This window comes from Pangasianodon hypophthalmus, chromosome 12, assembly GCF_027358585.1.
Source record: "Pangasianodon hypophthalmus isolate fPanHyp1 chromosome 12, fPanHyp1.pri, whole genome shotgun sequence".
Lineage (NCBI taxonomy): Eukaryota > Metazoa > Chordata > Actinopteri > Siluriformes > Pangasiidae > Pangasianodon > Pangasianodon hypophthalmus.
In genome coordinates, this window is record NC_069721.1 from 25,801,333 (window position 1) to 25,819,309 (window position 17,977).

Genomic DNA, 17,977 nt, shown 5'->3' on the forward strand with positions numbered 1-17,977 from the left:
GTGTATAGGTGTGTATAGGTGTGCTGAGGGGTGTTGAGGTGTGTGTATAGGTGTGTATAGGTGTGCTGAGGTGTGCTGAGACGTGTATAGGTGTGTATAGGTGTGTATAGGTGTGCTGAGGTGTGCTGAGACGTGTATAGGTGTGTATAGGTGTGCTGAGGGGTGTTGAGGTGTGTGTATAGGTGTGTATAGGTGTGCTGAGGTGTGCTGAGACGTGTATAGGTGTGTATAGGTGTGTATAGGTGTGTATAGGTGTGCTGAGGTGTGCTGAGACGTGTATAGGTGTGCTGAGGTGTGCTGAGGTGTGCTGAGGTGTGTATAGGTGTGTATAGGTGTGCTGAGGTGTGCTGAGACGTGTATAGGTGTGTATAGGTGTGCTGAGGGGTGTTGAGGTGTGTGTATAGGTGTGTATAGGTGTGCTGAGGTGTGCTGAGACGTGTATAGGTGTGTATAGGTGTGTATAGGTGTGCTGAGGTGTGCTGAGACGTGTATAGGTGTGTATAGGTGTGCTGAGGTGTGCTGAGACGTGTATAGGTGTGTATAGGTGTGCTGAGGTGTGCTGAGACGTGTATAGGTGTGTATAGGTGTGTATAGGTGTGCTGAGGTGTGCTGAGACGTGTATAGGTGTGTATAGGTGTGCTGAGGTGTGCTGAGGTGTGCTGAGGTGTGTATAGGTGTGTATAGGTGTGTATAGGTGTGCTGAGGTGTGCTGAGACGTGTATAGGTGTGTATAGGTGTGCTGAGGTGTGCTGAGACGTGTATAGGTGTGTATAGGTGTGCTGAGGTGTGCTGAGACGTGTATAGGTGTGTATAGGTGTGTATAGGTGTGTATAGGTGTGCTGAGGTGTGCTGAGACGTGTATAGGTGTGTATAGGTGTGCTGAGGTGTGCTGAGGTGTGCTGAGGTGTGTATAGGTGTGTATAGGTGTGCTGAGGTGTGCTGAGACGTGTATAGGTGTGTATAGGTGTGCTGAGGTGTGCTGAGACGTGTATAGGTGTGTATAGGTGTGCTGAGGTGTGCTGAGACGTGTATAGGTGTGTATAGGTGTGTATAGGTGTGCTGAGGTGTGCTGAGACGTGTATAGGTGTGCTGAGGTGTGCTGAGACGTGTATAGGTGTGCTGAGGTGTGCTGAGGTGTGTATAGGTGTGTATAGGTGTGTATAGGTGTGCTGAGGGGTGTTGAGGTGTGTGTATAGGTGTGCTGAGGGGTGTTGAGGTGTGTGTATAGGTGTGCTGAGGTGTGCTGAGACGTGTATAGGTGTGTATAGGTGTGTATAGGTGTGTATAGGTGTGCTGAGGTGTGCTGAGGTGTGTTGAGGTGTGTATAGGTGTGCTGAGGTGTGCTGAGGTGTGCTGAGACGTGTATAGGTGTGCTGAGGTGTGCTGAGACGTGTATAGGTGTGTATAGGTGTGCTGAGGTGTGCTGACGTGTGTTGAGGTGTGTATAGGTGTGTATAGGTGTGCTGAGGTGTGCTGAGGTGTGTATAGGTGTGCTGAGGTGTGCTGAGACGTGTATAGGTGTGCTGAGGTGTGCTGAGGTGTGTATAGGTGTGTATAGGTGTGCTGAGGTGTGCTGAGGTGTGCTGAGGTGTGCTGAGGTGTGTATAGGTGTGTATAGGTGTGCTGAGGTGTGCTGAGGTGTGTATAGGTGTGCTGAGGTGTGCTGAGACGTGTATAGGTGTGCTGAGGTGTGTTGAGGTGTGTGTATAGGTGTGCTGAGGGGTGTTGAGGTGTGTGTATAGGTGTGCTGAGGTGTGCTGAGACGTGTATAGGTGTGTATAGGTGTGTATAGGTGTGCTGAGGTGTGTATAGGTGTGTATAGGTGTGTATAGGTGTGTATAGGTGTGCTGAGACGTGTATAGGTGTGTATAGGTGTGTATAGGTGTGCTGAGGTGTGCTGAGGTGTGCTGAGGTGTGTATAGGTGTGTATAGGTGTGTATAGGTGTGTATAGGTGTGCTGAGACGTGTATAGGTGTGCTGAGGTGTGCTGAGGTGTGTATAGGTGTGTATAGGTGTGTATAGGTGTGCTGAGACGTGTATAGGTGTGTATAGGTGTGCTGAAGTGTGCTGAGGTGTGTATAGGTGTGTATAGGTGTGTATAGGTGTGCTGAGACGTGTATAGGTGTGCTGAGGTGTGCTGAGGTGTGCTGAGGTGTGTTGAGGTGTGCTGAGGTGTGTATAGGTGTGTATAGGTGTGTATAGGTGTGCTGAGGTGTGTATAGGTGTGCTGAGATGTGCTGAGACGTGTATAGGTGTGTATAGGTGTGTATAGGTGTGTATAGGTGTGTATAGGTGTGCTGAGGTGTGTTGAGGTGTGTATAGGTGTGTATAGGTGCAACACACAAATTGTTTATTATTTATTTAGTGTGTATGAAGTCTCACCTTGCCAGGTGCGCACTCCGTCCCATCCACTGGAGGTCCTTTCTTCGTCTTACAGAAATACTGATTATCAGGATGACTACACCACAACTGCTTACACGGATCATACGTCCTGAACTACAGAGAGAGAGAGAGAGGGGGAGAGAGGGAGTGAGAGAGAGGGAGGGGGAGAGAGGGAGAGACAGACAGACAGAGAGAGCAAGACAGAGATAGGGAGAGACAGACAGAGACAGAGAGAGGGAAAGAGAGACAGACAGACAGAGAGAGGGAGAGACAGACAGACAGACAGAGATAGGGAGAGACAGACAGAGACAGAGAGAGGGAAAGAGAGACAGACAGACAGAGAGAGGGAGAGACAGACAGACAGACAGAGATAGGGAGAGACAGACAGAGACAGAGAGAGGGAAAGAGAGACAGACAGACAGAGAGAGGGAGAGACAGACAGACAGACAGACAGACAGAGGGAAAGAGAGACAGACAGACAGAGATAGGGAGAGACAGACAGACAGACAGAGAGAGGGAAAGAGAGACAGACAGACAGAGAGAGGGAGAGACAGACAGACAGACAGAGAGAGAGAGAGATAGGGAGAGAGAGACAGACAGAAAGAGAGAGGGAGAGACAGACAGACAGACAGACAGACAGACAGACAGACAGACAGACAGCTGTATTAATTACAGTATAAAGTGGGTTATTCTGAGCTGTACAGATGTGGACAGGGAGAGACAGTGAGGCTTACAGCTGTGCACATGGTGTACCCGACACCGAAGTCAAATCGACACTGCTCATCCATGGAGTAGTTAATACCCGGCAGCTCGGGGAGTTTGGGCCACTTGTGTTCAAAAGGGTCGTCTAGAAGACAATCGTACGAACTGCAGAGGAAAAAAAACACAAAACAAAAAGAGACACAATTCACCAAATCGCTGTTTAACTCTTAAATATTTCATCACGTGTTCGTTTAAAAGCCCGGGGCTCTGTCCCGATCCCTCAGCACAAACCTGCACTTAATATCATCATCGACTAAACATCAGCTCAGTGATGATTTTACCTTCCGCCATGATGACGTCTTCATTTCAGAAAGGATCATCAGTGAATGAAGGAGAGCGGAAAAGCGGATAAATGCAATCAGAGTGCTGTATTACAGCGTCGAGGAGGACGAGTGAACACTCGCCATGTGCATTAATACATTTATTTAATAATACATTTTATTTATAAAGCACTTTACATGTATTATTAAATAAATGTATTAATTAAACACACAGAGTCTCCCAGTTCCTAATAACACAATCACACCTTCTCAGTAAATCCAGAACTTTAGCTGAATGATGAACTCAGGGACAATTCAGGATGTGGAGAGTTATTTACCTTTACTTCAGTATGATATAATCTAATCTAATCTAATCTAATCTAATCTAATCTAATATAATATAATATAATATAATATAATATAATATAATATAATATCAACTCATCATGTGGTAAAATTTCGACATTCTCTGCTATAAATAGTTGTGTACACGACACACAGAACTGAAATCTGTTTTTTTTTTTGCTTTCTAACATTTTAAAGTGAAAAGTGTGGCAGAGGGGGCGTGGCCGAGCGTCCGTGGGTGGAGCCAGGAGGCGGGTTGAACCGACAGGTAAAGCGTGATTGTTTCCACCTGTGTGTGAACATCATCAGCCTTATCTCTTATATCTATACTTATCTGTGTGTGTGTGTGTGTGTGTGTGTGTGTGTGTGTGTTTCTTTTCAGTGGAGTCTGTGAGCCAGAGAGAGACGGAGCCAACACAACACACAACACATAACACACAACTCATAACACATAACACACAACACACAACACACAACACATAACACACAACTCATAACACATAACACACAACACACAACACACAACACATAACACACAACTCATAACACATAACACACAACACACAACACACAACACATAACACACAACTCATAACACATAACACACAACACAACACACAACACACAACACATAACACACAACTCATAACACATAACACAACACACAACACACAACACAAAGCACACAACACATAACACACAACACATAACACACAACAACACACAACACATAACACACAACACACAACACATAACACACAACACAAAGCACACAACACATAACACACAACACACAACACATAACACACAACACAAAGCACACAACACACAACACAAAGCACACAACACACAACACACAACGCACAACACAAAGCACACAACACACAACACACAACACATAACACACAACACAAAGCACACAACACACAACACATAACACACAACACAAAGCACACAACACACAACACACAACGCACAACACATAACACATAACACACAACAAAAAGCACACAACACACAACACAACACATAACAGACAACACATAACACACAACGCACAACACACAACACATAACACACAACACAAAGCACACAACACACAACACACAACACACAACGCACAACACACAACACACAACACAAAGCACACAACACACAACACATAACACACAACACATAACACACAACACATAACACACAACACACTCACCTTGAACTTGAACAAGTCATGCACAGCTTTTGGTTTCTTTTTGGTTTTTATTAAGTGGAAGAGGCGAGCACTGAAAAGCGCTCACAGTGGAAATAAGAAAAATACAAATAAAAGAAGCACAAAGCTTAGTAAAACATCTTCTGTCTCCTGAGTCACTCCTTCACACACACACACACACACACACACACACACACACACATACACAAACACACACACACACACCAGTTCCAGCTCCACTGAAATAATTTTATAACCTCATCTACTGATGGAAAAACAACATCACTGCTGAGTGATAAATAAATTTATAACAGGAAATGAGTTCTCACTTTGATTCTCAGCTTCTGTCACTCGCAGCGTTTAAACACGAGCCTCATCGTCGTCTCTTCACTCCACTTCCTGTTACGTTAAGACTCGGTGCTCTGTCGTTTGTACGGAGTGTGTAAGCGCTCTTCTCGGTTTTGATGATGATGTTGACAGCCGCTTTCTGATTACAGACTGAATTAATTCTGTTCCGCTACGGTGAGTAACTCGCCAAAACCCGGATCAGATCATGAGAAAAATCACACGTAGCGAGATTCATGACGTCTTCTGATAAACTGCGTTTGATAAACTGAGTCAGAACGCAACATGATCTCTGAGGCAGACGACAAGGCGAGGTTAGACAATAACCTAAATAAAACATTTCCACAACGGTTTGGAGAAATATGTTCATTTTTTCTCAAAATGTCAAAGTGGATTATTGGATGATTTTTCATCATTTTTGGTTGTTTTCCAGAATTTAACCACATTTTTTTCCCAAACTGTCTCCCATAGAATAGATTAGAATAGAATACATTTTATATATTGATGATTATTTAATACAAAATGAATCTCCATAGTCTCACTATTGTGTTCTTACTTTTTATTATTTATTATTGCAGTTTATTGTAATGGACCTGAAATACAGCTGCTTTTATATTTATACATTAAAGGCTTTTCTTATAGATTATTTTTTTAATCTGTCAGATTAAGAAAGGAAAGAGATCAGACTGGGGGATGAGAACAGATCCCATTACGTATTGAGCAGAGATCAAACGGACAGACAGAAAGATAGATCAGACTAAAAGGCAGGAAGTGAGATCTGAGAGATGTGTGAAATAATCGAACTGAAGGAGGTCATGTCATGAAATTAAATGATTCTAAGAGATCGGACTGATGGATTAGAGATCGGACTGATGGATTAGAAGGGAGATCAGAATAAGAGATGGAAAGAGATTGATGGATTTGTGATCAGGAAGTGAGATAAGACTCATGAACAGGAAGTAAGATTAGACTTGGGGCAGGAAGTGAGATCAGACTTGCAGAAAGAAACACTGACAGAAAGAGAGATTAGACTAAGAGAGTTAGATAAAACATGAGGTTGGATAGGAAGAGAGATCAGATACAATGACAGGACATGAGTTCATACTAACTGGAAATGAGATCAGACTCATGGACAGGAAGTCGGATTAGACTTGTGGAATGAAACACTAGACTGATAGACAGAAAAAGATATTAGACTGATGGACAATAGGTGAGATAGAAATTGAGATCAGAAAGGAAGCGAGTTTAAACTCATGGGTAGGACGTGAGATCAGATTCATCAACAGGAAGTGAGATCAGACTTGTAGGAAGAAACATTAGACTGATAGAAAGAAAGAGAAAGTAGACTAAGAAACACAGAGAGCTCATACTGATAGAAGATGGAAAGAGATTAGACTGATAGACAGGAGATGAGATCAAACTGATGGACTGGAAGTGAGATTAGACTCGTGGGCAGGAAGTGACATCAAACTTGCTGGAAAAAAACATTAGACTGATAGACAGAGAGATTAGACTGATGTGTATAGGCAATAGATAGGTGAGATAGTTAGTGAGATCAGACTCTTGGACAGGAAGTGAGATCAGACTCTTACTGTAAGTAGCGGTTGAGTTCCTGTTTGCTGCAGCGGGACCAGTGGTACCGGTGAAACGCCGCCTGAACCAGAGGAGCCATGATGCTGCCCATACTGGTCTCATCTCCACACCGGTTCCCCTGACCATCATGCTCCATACCCAACCTAACACACACACACACACACACACACACACACACACACACACACACACACACACACACACTGGTTACACACTGAGTGGTTCCTTCAGGGTTCTTTAGATGGTTAATGGTTCCAGCTCCATATAGAGGTTCTACTTGGAATCACTTCTCAGAGAGAAAACCTTCAGTGTGCCAGGTGGAACCTCAGTGAGTGTAACATCAGAACACACACCAGAGCTGCAGCGTAAGAGCAATAAAACACTCATCCATACAAAGGCATGCAGCTGCAGTAAAATAATCAACAACTGGGCGGTGTGATGAAGCAGAGTTATTGTTTCCACTCCAAAGTCCATTATTTTCCTATAACAACCATTTGCAATTTGCCAACAATTTTTCATTTATTAAAGAACGACATTTCATAATTTTTGTCTATTTATAGTTACATTTAATGTTGTGGAACATCAGTGAATCAAGTCAGTTCCTGTTCTCGCTTCTCGTAAACTCCTCTTTCCTGAAGATGTCGGAAAACTTAAAGTTACAGCTTTACCTCTGACACTGGAGACTCCTTCCATACATGTTACATAAACATCTCCTAACAGAAAACCTCAGCAGATCAATGACTACACACGCTTTTTAATCTGTTTATTATCAGTATATACACGTCGCTGTGAACGAGCTGTTGCTATAGAAACGATAGCGTATTAGAACGAGTGCATTAATATGAACCTGTGATTTGTAGCTGTGGTTCTGACGGGAGTGATGTAGCACTGTAGCTCAAGCCAACAAATAATTACAGAAGTAAAGTCGAGACTCACACATGGCCGGTTTCGTGCGCCACAACGAACGCTGATGAAAATCCGTCTTCGTGATTCAGCGTGCAGCTCCTCAGCGGGTGGCACATGCCCGTCACGGGGGCGTAACCTAGGCAACACAAGTCAAAGGGCAAAGGTGATGAATTAGCACACGTGACCTCACAGAACTTTCTAGATGCTCTAGAAGACGCAGACGGAGGCGGGTTACACCAGATCAGATCCACTTCCTGTGGGCTGATATCAAATTCCCAAACATCTGAGTGAACATCGGAGCTTCGGGAACAGATTTTATCCCTGAGTTTCTGACTTTCCTCTGATTTTCATCTTTTCATCATGAAAGAGAAAAGGATGCTTTCGGTGGTCGGTTTCATCATCATCAACTTGTGATAGCAAAGCAGAACACGCTACGAGCTAGCATGACCGTAACACACATCTGATAAAATCCAGCGTTCAATAAATAATTCACTATAAATAATAATCTTATATTTATTATAAATAATAATACTAGCTTTGGTTGCTAAGCAACTGATCAGGCGAAGACAGAAGAATGATATCAGTGTAACGGTTTTATTGCTTTAAAACTTAGCGCATTAATACAAAATGTAGTTATTGTGATGATGTCACAGGTGTTGGCCAATCAGATTTCAGAACTGAAAAAGTCCAGTAGTGATGTAACAGGATCACATTCGAGACTTTCAGAACTTTCTGACCCTGACTCAGGCGGAGTCCACGCTAACACGCTAACAAGCTAACACGCTAACACACGGGGAAATCTGTAAACGCATTTTGTTTTAGCGGGGTTTTTTTTCCATCCAAAACGAAACGGCGTTTTCGAACCCAAAGTGTAAACCGTGTTCACGCTAACCCGAAGTGATGACGTCACATGATCTCCACAATGAAGTGACACTGTTTTCTGAAGTACGTATTTGAAGGTCATGTTTGATTGCGCTGATTTGTGTAGAAGCGACACTGTGGCGTGAATCACGGTTCCCAAAATGAACAAAAATGGCGGAAAGGTGAAAAAGTGTGTTCACATTTTTGGAAAAATAGACTGAGTGTGGACAAACAGCTGAAAAAAACAAACCCCACGGCGTTTCACGTTTCCTTGTGTGTTAGTTTTTGTGTGTTATTGTTGCTGCTGATTTCAGCCAATCAGATCACACCGTCCTGAACCGACATACTGATAGAAACATTACGAAATGTCCATGGATTTGACGTCCACTTCAGGAGATCTTTCCTCGAGAATATGAAACAGATAATAGTCAGAATTTTATGACTGAGCTGCGTAGAGTTTACTGAGGTGATGTAAAGCATGTGTGTGTGTGTGTGTGTATGTGTGTGTGTGTGTGTCCTTAGCGAACAGTGTGGTGTGCGTAAGGAGCTTTAGCAGAAGCCACAAGCATTTAGCCGCTTAGCCCACGTTTCTCCAGCACTAAAGATCCAGCTCACTGTCTCACACACACACACACACACACACACACACACACACACAGCACGTTGCAGGGACTTACTGCCACAAATATTACACAAAGCCAAGCACAAACACAACACGACACATACGGTGTACGACACTCGATCAAGAAATGTGCAGCGACAGAGCGGAGCTAGCTTTCTGCGCTTCAATCCTCTTTTTTTTTTTTTTTTTTTTTTAACATTTCAGAGAATTTGCCATGCTACTGAACCACGGGACAGTCTTTGGCATGCAGGCGAAAAGCAGAAAATACACAAATCTCACAAGCTTTTTCAACAGACACACAACTAGCAGCGCTTTAGCATGAGCTAGCATAAAACACATGGTTTAGGAATCACTTTTTTTTTCATTTAGCTCAAATCAGTGACGCAGTGACCGAGGATAACGCTGCTGAGAAAGAACGAGAGATTACAAACAATAATTAACATCATGTTAGACAGCAAATGCTAACTGTCCATTGGATAAAATCAGCAGAGCCTTGTGATTGGTCAGGATGATGATTATAACCCAATATTAACCCCGCCCACTTTACATACAGGATGAAGTGCATGTAGACCTTAACAAAAAAATACACCATTGTTCAGACTTACTGCAGAATGTCAGAGTGACATAAAGCGTGTGAGGAAGCGATCATGGAAAATATAAAGATAATTATTAAATATTCTATACATTAAATTGTTTAAATTATCTAGATTATATAAATGTACAATTCAATTGTAAGAAAAAGTTTTGTTCTGAAACTGTCTGATTTTCCAGAGTGTATGTGTGTGTGTGTGTGTGTGTGCGTGCATACATGTGTGTGTATGTGTGTGCGTATGTGTGTCTGTGTGTATGTGTGTGTATTTGCGTGTGTCTGTGTGTGTATGTGCGTGTGTATGTGTATGTGCATGTGTATGTGAGTATGTGTGCATGTGTGTGTGTGTGTGTGTGTGCGTATATGTGTGTATGTGTGTAAGTGTGTGTGTGCGTGCATGTGTGTGTGCACGCCTGCGTGCGTGTATGTGTGTGTGTGTGTATGTGTGTGTGTGCGTATGTGTGTGTGTGTGCATGTGTGTGTGTATTTGTGCGTATGTGTGTGTATATGTGTATGTGTGTGTGTGTGCGTGTGTGTGCGCGCCTGTGTGCATGTATGTGTGTGTGCACATGAGTGTGTGCGTGTGTGTGTGTGCGTGCGCGCCTGCGTGCGTGCGTGTGTGTGTGTGCGCACCTGCGTGCGTGTATATGTGTGTGTGTGTGTGTGTGTGTGCGCACCTGCGTGCGTGTATATGTGTGTGTGTGTGTGTGTGTGTGTGTGTGCGTGCCTGCGTGCGTGTATATGTGTGTGTATGTGTGTGTGTGTGTGTGCGCGCCTGCGTGCGTGAGTGTGTGTGTGCCTGCGTGCGTGTATATGTGTGTGTGTATATGTGCGTGTATATGTGTGTGTGTGTGTGTGTGTGCGCCTGCGTGCGTGTGTGTGTGTGTGTGTGCGCCTGTGTGTGTGTGTGCCTCTAAGCAGCAGTGTTTGCCTGCAGAATCTCGTGTCTTGTAGTGACAGCTTCACGCTCGGGTGTGATGTTTGCTCGCTGGCCCGGGGATACGATCGTGTTTTTGCCACAACACACTCCGTCACCATGGCGACGTTTGAAGCATACACAATAAACGAAGGTGCAAAACAGTGTTCACTCTCGCGGAAAAGAAAATAAAAACTGTCATCCATCATCAGTGTCGAAGAGACAAACAGTCAATCCGGAACACACACCTCTAACACACACAGCGTGTCGAGACGTCACAACCTGTCATCACACGCTTAGAGAAAAACACATCTCTGATGTGAACAAAAATTCTAATTATTATTATTATTATTATTATTATTATTAGAGACGAGGAGGCTGATGAGTTAACAGATGGAACTTTGACACTAAATGAGAAAGTGTGATTCCTACAAATGCTGAAAGAGAAATGAAACTAAATCCCAGAGTTAAAGGAGTTAAAGGAAACATGCGCGGAGACGAGGCATGTGTCGATATTACATCACAGTGACATCACGACATCACGTCACATTCGGGACAAACGCTTCGCTAACACGTGGACGACCTCAAGTGAAACACCGGGGAGTGACGATGACGTGAAGGGTCTTGTGTGTGTCGAATATTGTGATAAATCTCACAATATTATCAGCACATGCCTTTAAAAACTACAGATTAGAATCTACACTAATGTCCGTTTTCTTTTTCTCCTACATGCCAAAAACTCTCCATGGTGAAATAGTCAGGAAAAAGTGAACTTTTTATTTAGAAAGGTCTCTATTCTTGACAGGTTGGCACCAAAACCCAGTTAAAAGTGTGTGTGTGTGTGTGTGTGTGTGTGTGTGTGTTACAGTGGGATTGTGTTAAAATGACTCATTTTAAATCAGAAAGTGAAATCACTCATTTGAAAGGTTTTAAAAAGTCAAAATGATTCATTTTAAATATTTTTTAAAAATCAAAAGGACTCATTTTAAAAAATCCAAAAAGTTAACTGAATCATTTTAAACATTTAGAAAAGTCAAAATGACTCATTTTAAAAAATTCAAAAAGTGAAAATGATTAAATTTAAATGATTAACAAAGTCAAAATGACTCACTAGAAAGGTTTTAATAGTCAAAATGACTCATTTTAAATGATTCAAAAGTGAAATGATTCATTTTCAATGTTTCAGAAAGTCTCTGAAACAGTTTCTGAAATGATTCATTTTAAAGTCCCAATTTAAAAAAAACAAAAACATATGAATCAATTTAAAGAGTTAAAATGAGTCGTTTAAATGATGAACAAGAGTAAATACTAATCGAGGTGTTAGTGGTGTAGGTCAGAAGTCATGGGGTGACGTGTAGAGAGACGTAAAGCCGAACACTTACAGAACATCAGAGTGAAACAGCCTCATGATCCCACCATCATCCCACCAACACACACACACACACGCACACACACACACACACACACTCCACCGAGCTCCATTAGAACACCCTTACCTGTGTGTGAGTGTTGAAGCCAACCGTTATGGAGGTGAAGGAGAAAGGATCACTCACTCTGCACAAGCCTCGACCGAGTGAATACGCTACCTTGCATACCTGCAGGACCAAAGTCTTGCCTGGAGAGGAAGATGGCGTGGTCGTGGTGCTCGGCGTGGTTCGGGTCCAGTCTCTGCTGCGTGTTGGCCCAGCGACACACCTGCTCAAGACTGCGAGACGGGTTCCCTCGCTCGATCAGGCTCACAGACTGCACACACACACACACACACACACACACACACACACACACACACACACACACGAGAAACAGGAACAGTGATAATATATGTGCCGTATTCAGCACTCAGTGAGGGTTTAATATAACCACAGACGTTAGCGCTATTCAGAAGTTACGTTAGAGTTACACTCGAAGGGGCGGAGTTTATCTAAAACAGGGGCGTGTCTCAGTTACGCTCGATTCCGATCTTGAGCTTAAGCGCATGTTTCTTGCGTGATGTCGGATCAAGTGAGGAGCAGCGTTAAGTCCAGCGCCGCCGTCTGACTGTTTAATATAACTACAATATGTCACTGAAATTTATGCTTTGGTCGTAAATACACTCACACATGCTATGGAATGCCATTCGAGGTCAATGTTAAATACATAAATATCACACTATTCAGTAAAATAATAATAATAATAATAATAATAATAACACTAATAATATCATCTCATTAAAGCCCATGAAATGGAGGACAAAGAGTAAATTTTTTATGTATAAAATTATAAATGAACTTAAAGTGAGCACATTTTCTACACAGGAGACTGAGTTAACAAAATCTCCTACATCCTGCACACACATTACAACTTCATTCCCTCGATTTAGTATCTTATTAACTTCAGTAATAACAGTCTGCGCTGGATCAAGTGCTATTCTACAGTATGTGCTGCTGAATAATGAGTGTGGAACCCAGTAATTAAATTAACCCCAGTGATTAATGTGAGAATTACAGCTAGCACTCCTCATGTAATAATTTATCAGTGATATACGAGACTCTTATTAGTTTTATTTCAACATTTGCCATCTTCTCATTCATATATCATCATAATAATCTTTTCTGGCTGGTGGTTTTATGTAACATCATTCTGCATCTGACATTATTATTAAAATCATTAAAATTATAAAAATCATCTGCGTGTAGTTCATACCTTCGCTGCTGCCAGATTTTTCTTGAGTGTCTGAGACGGAGTTTTTGATAGCGTCTAGACCATTGCCTTTAAACATAAATACTTGCCTTTAAACCTGAAAAAAGATCAGGCATAGGCAAAGGCAACCGCGAAGGTATGAACTACACGCAGGTGATTTTAATAATCTGAACGTGGAGCTCAGAAAATCCACTGAAGCAGCTGCGTAACCCCATTCTGAATACCAGAAACTTTCCTCATGTAAATATTAATGTAACTTTTAAACTTCTGTGAATGTGGCTCTGAATATGACCCACTTGAGGACTCTGAAGAGGACGTTGAAGAGTCTTGATTAAGAATTACTGTACCGTGGTGTGTATCTTACCTGGCGGTATCCCACCATAATCATACGGACGATAACAATGTTGATGCTGGTACCCAAAGATTCATCGTGGTATATTTCATCTACCTGAGACACAGCGAGAGAGAAAGCGTGATCTGATCAAACTGCTTTCAGATACAAACAGGTCAGAAATCCTTTTACTCAGACACTTCAGATTAAAGATCATGGCAGCAAATCCACATTATTATTTATACACAAATACTACACTAATCAACAATATACAGTACAGTGCAGAAGTACTGTAAAGTACTTTACAATTTTGTGAAAAAAAGACTTAAAAATAATATCAGTAATCATTATTAAACTAAACCAGATCAGTATTTATGTGTCTTTAAAGCTGCATCAGTTCTCTTAAGTTCTCAGACGTACACTTTTACACGGTTCTCAAGGATGCAGGAAATCCTTAAAGAACCTGACACAGTGTTTAATGGGGAATGTTGGCTTGAGAATTATAGAGTTTGAGAAGAATGGTTGTGTTTTACATTTTCTTTTTGTCAAAGATTTTCAGATTTATACGCCACAGTAATATGTAACGATACAGTGACAATGCGTACAGTAATTACACAACTCTCAGAAAACACACACTAGCAGCTGCTGTCATTCCACCAGACCAGAGACAGGGGGTTGGGTGGGAGAGCAGGAGAGAGAGAGAGAGAGAGAGAGAGAGAGAGAGAGAGAGAGGGCCGATGGGTTTAGTTCCTGAGCTGCTTTGTGTCAAACTGCCAGAGCTGAGAATTGAGAACAAATATATGCAGACTGTGTAAAAGCGTGACAGTCTGGAGTCAGCAAAAGCACCAAATTTTAGTACAGCTGGAAACGAGACGTGGCGTAGAGAGAAATACGAGACGGATTATATAAATGGCTACTTAAGATGTGTGAAAAAGGGAGAGAAATTGGAGCTGATTTGGTCTCTAATGACCTGAAACAAATAGGCAGGACGTTAGATAAATCTGTGACAGAATGCAGCTGCGGATTGACTGAAATGTTCTGGGATCTAAAAAAGACCCCAGTTTTTGCTCTAATACACACTCAAGGAAGGACACGTCACGAAACAGTGCAAAAAATGTTGTTTTTAAACAACATCAGGACACAAAACAGCAGCAGCCAGCTACCAGTTTACATGATCACGGATTCTTTTGTACACGATACACTGCACAGGCTTTTCAGATGTCACCATAGTCACAATAATAAATATATCAACACTGAGAGACTGTGCTAAATGTAGAAATATTTAACTCTTTCATTGTCCATAACCACGTATCTAATTCAGGGCTACAGAGGATCCAAAGCCACTGGGTGCAAGACAGAAGGACATTAGAGATGAGAAGCCTCGTTACGAATAAGCTTCACACAGTTCCCCCTCTTACTGCCGTGTCCAGTCCGACTAATGTCTCTCTCCACCCTGAAGATGTCCTCTCTCTGATCACAGTAGGGTGTGATGTTTATATGAGATGTTGGAAATCCTCCCTCGGTAGCTGTTATTCCCCAGAGGCTCAGACGCATGGAGGAGAATGAATCAGCAATGCTGACACTGAAGTGCTGTTGAGGGATTTACACTAAATCAGGCTCATCATCTAACCTGAGGAGTTTCATCACCACATCATCCACCAGATGAGTCCATCAACACCAATACCTACTGCTCCACTCTCCCAGCAGTATACCTGTGTGTTTGTGTTTGTGTGTTCTCTTAAGTAAACATGACAGGACAGAGTTTATATCCTCATTTACAGCAGAGTCCAAAAGTCTGGGTTAGTGTTTGATAAGTGAGGAAATAAAAACAAGTTCTCTGTAAAGCACTCAGAACTGACTGCATACTACTGCACTTGTATACAGAAGTCTAAATGCACCAGCAAACAGTGTGTGTGTGTGTGTGTGTGTGTGTGTGTGTGTGATTTATAGACAATTTGTCCAGGAATACTGGCCACCATGCTAGCTACGTACGGTATAGGTGTAGAGGGTGGGGTAAAAGGAGTAGTGATTAGAGTATAGGAGAAAAGGTAAGGTGTAGTTTACAGGGTTTGGGGTAATTGATAGAGTGTAAGAAGCAGAGAGTAGGTTATACAGTGTAAGGTGTAGGATTTAAGGCATTGGGGGTAAGATGTGGTGCACAGGTTTAGGGTATAAGACCAAGGATATAAGGTGCAGATGGTGGGTTATAGGGCATGGGGTTAGGTTATAGGCTGTAAGGCATAGAACATATGTGATAAGGAGAACAGATAAAGTTCAGATGTAAGTTTGAGAGGGAGGATTATAGAGTACAGATGGTAGGTTATACGGTGTAAGGTGTAAAGAGAGGGTTATGGAGAGAAGGGTAATGGATAGGGTTTCAGATGCAAGGTGTAGAATAAATTCACATATTTACAATATACTTTTTGTGAATCCATTTATTTCTGCAAAGCTGCTTTGTGAAAATGTCCATTGTTAAAAGCACTATACAAATAAATTTGAATTGAATTGAATAGAAGGTGGGTTATAGCATATAGAGGTTTGGATGTTAGGTGTAGAAGGTGGGCTACAGGGTATGGGGTAGGATGTTAGGTGTAGAAGGTGAGTTATAGTACATAGGTGGAGGGTATAAGGTACAGAGAGTGGGTTACTGGGTATGGGGTCGGATGTAAGGTGTAGAAGGTGAGTTATAGTGTATAGGAGTTTGGATGTTAGGTGTAGAAGGTGGGTTACAGGGTATGGGGTAGGATGTAAGGTGTAGAAGGTGGGTTATAGTATATAGGTGGAGGGTATAAGGTACAGAGAGTGGGTTACTGGGTATGGGGTCGGATGTAAGGTGTAGAAGGTGGGGTACAGGGTATGGGGTAGGATGTAAGGTGTAGAAGGTGAGTTATAGCGTATAGGTGGAGGGTATAAGGTACAGAGAGTGGGTTACAGGGTATGGGGTCGGATGTAAGGTGTAGAAGGTGAGTTATAGTATACAGTACAGGGAGCAAGTTATAGGATGTAAGGTATAAAGGGTGGGGTACGGGGTATTAGGCGTAGATTATAGGGTGGAAGGTGGAAGTGAAGAGAGTTATGAGGAGAATAGTAGCGGATAGGTGTTTGGATGTAAGGTGTAGAGGGTGGGATATAGGGTACAGGGAAAATGGTAAGGTGTATTTTATAGGATTTGGGGGGAATTCATGGGAAGCAGTGTGTATGAAGTAGAGAGTAGGGGTAAGATGTGGTTGGCAGGGTGCAAGGATAAAGAGTAGGCTGTAAGGCCAAGGGTGTAGGGTGTAGTGTGTGTCGGATCAGTATGTGTCACTCAGAGTCGGATCAGTCACTGTATTGCACTAATCAGTAACTGTTACAGACTGAAACAAGTAAAATCTGACTTAAGAAGGATTTTCTCTCGTAAGAGGATTAAGGTGGCAGGAACTGCTGGAACCAGATATTAACAGACTTTAAGACATTTACAAATGTTTAGTCACTTTGCAAAAACTCAACAAAACCACTGGCATTGGGACGAGGCAGGGTTTTCTGTGCACTCACACTTGAGATCCAAACATACACACGTTCTGAAATAGCATCTATGATGTCAGTGTAGACCAGTTGAGCAAGTGGCTGATACAATCTCCACAACAAAACATAGTCTGTGTTGCTTTATAGTCAACTGAACATCAGATGATGGAAACACAACCATTCACGACTTAAAAATACCCTTGACATTTTTTGCAAACCATGGATTCTTATCATGAATAAGCCAATGTCCATAACAACAGAATCTGAGGTGTGTATGTTTTCACGCTGAAAACAACAGAAAGGCTACTTACTATGTTCATGAGTGTGAGGACATAGTTCTGCACATGTTCTTTGCCATGAAAGCGCACCACAGAGTCATCTACAGCCAGGAGAACCTCAATGCTGTAGTCATCTTTTTTAGCATGTCTGCGTTTACGATCCGATTCAGAAAGCTTCTGCTCCACTAGATCCAGAGTGTTTGGGAGCTCCGCTATCCCAAAATCTGGCACTGCAATAAAAACAAAACATGTTTTAAAAGATTTTCAAGTTGTCCAAAACTTCAAAATGAAAAAAATGCCAACAGGAAATAAAAAATATTCAGAAATACATAACTGAAAAATAAGGGCAAACAGATATTTTAAACAAACCAACCAACCTAAATTAAAAACCAAAACC

General features: G+C 42.2%; 1 protein-coding gene across 2 annotated transcripts in view; it reads right to left on the reverse strand.

Moving 5' to 3' along the window:
* Window positions 1-17,977, reverse strand: part of LOC113524863 (A disintegrin and metalloproteinase with thrombospondin motifs 14) — a 57,208-nt gene that overhangs the window by 19,872 nt on the left and 19,359 nt on the right. The window contains exons 4-10 of one of the 2 annotated variants that reach the window (XM_034309405.2): window positions 17,614-17,810; window positions 13,832-13,915; window positions 12,384-12,531; window positions 7,831-7,936; window positions 6,894-7,037; window positions 3,117-3,249; window positions 2,383-2,496 (exon numbers count right to left, since the gene is read on the reverse strand). In XM_034309405.2, coding sequence (XP_034165296.2) covers window positions 2,383-2,496; window positions 3,117-3,249; window positions 6,894-7,037; window positions 7,831-7,936; window positions 12,384-12,531; window positions 13,832-13,915; window positions 17,614-17,810 — 926 coding nt within the window. Of the gene's footprint in view, window positions 1-2,382; window positions 2,497-3,116; window positions 3,250-6,893; window positions 7,038-7,830; window positions 7,937-12,374; window positions 12,532-13,831; window positions 13,916-17,613; window positions 17,811-17,977 lie in introns of both variants that reach the window. The other variant, XM_034309404.2, reaches the window with a different exon arrangement.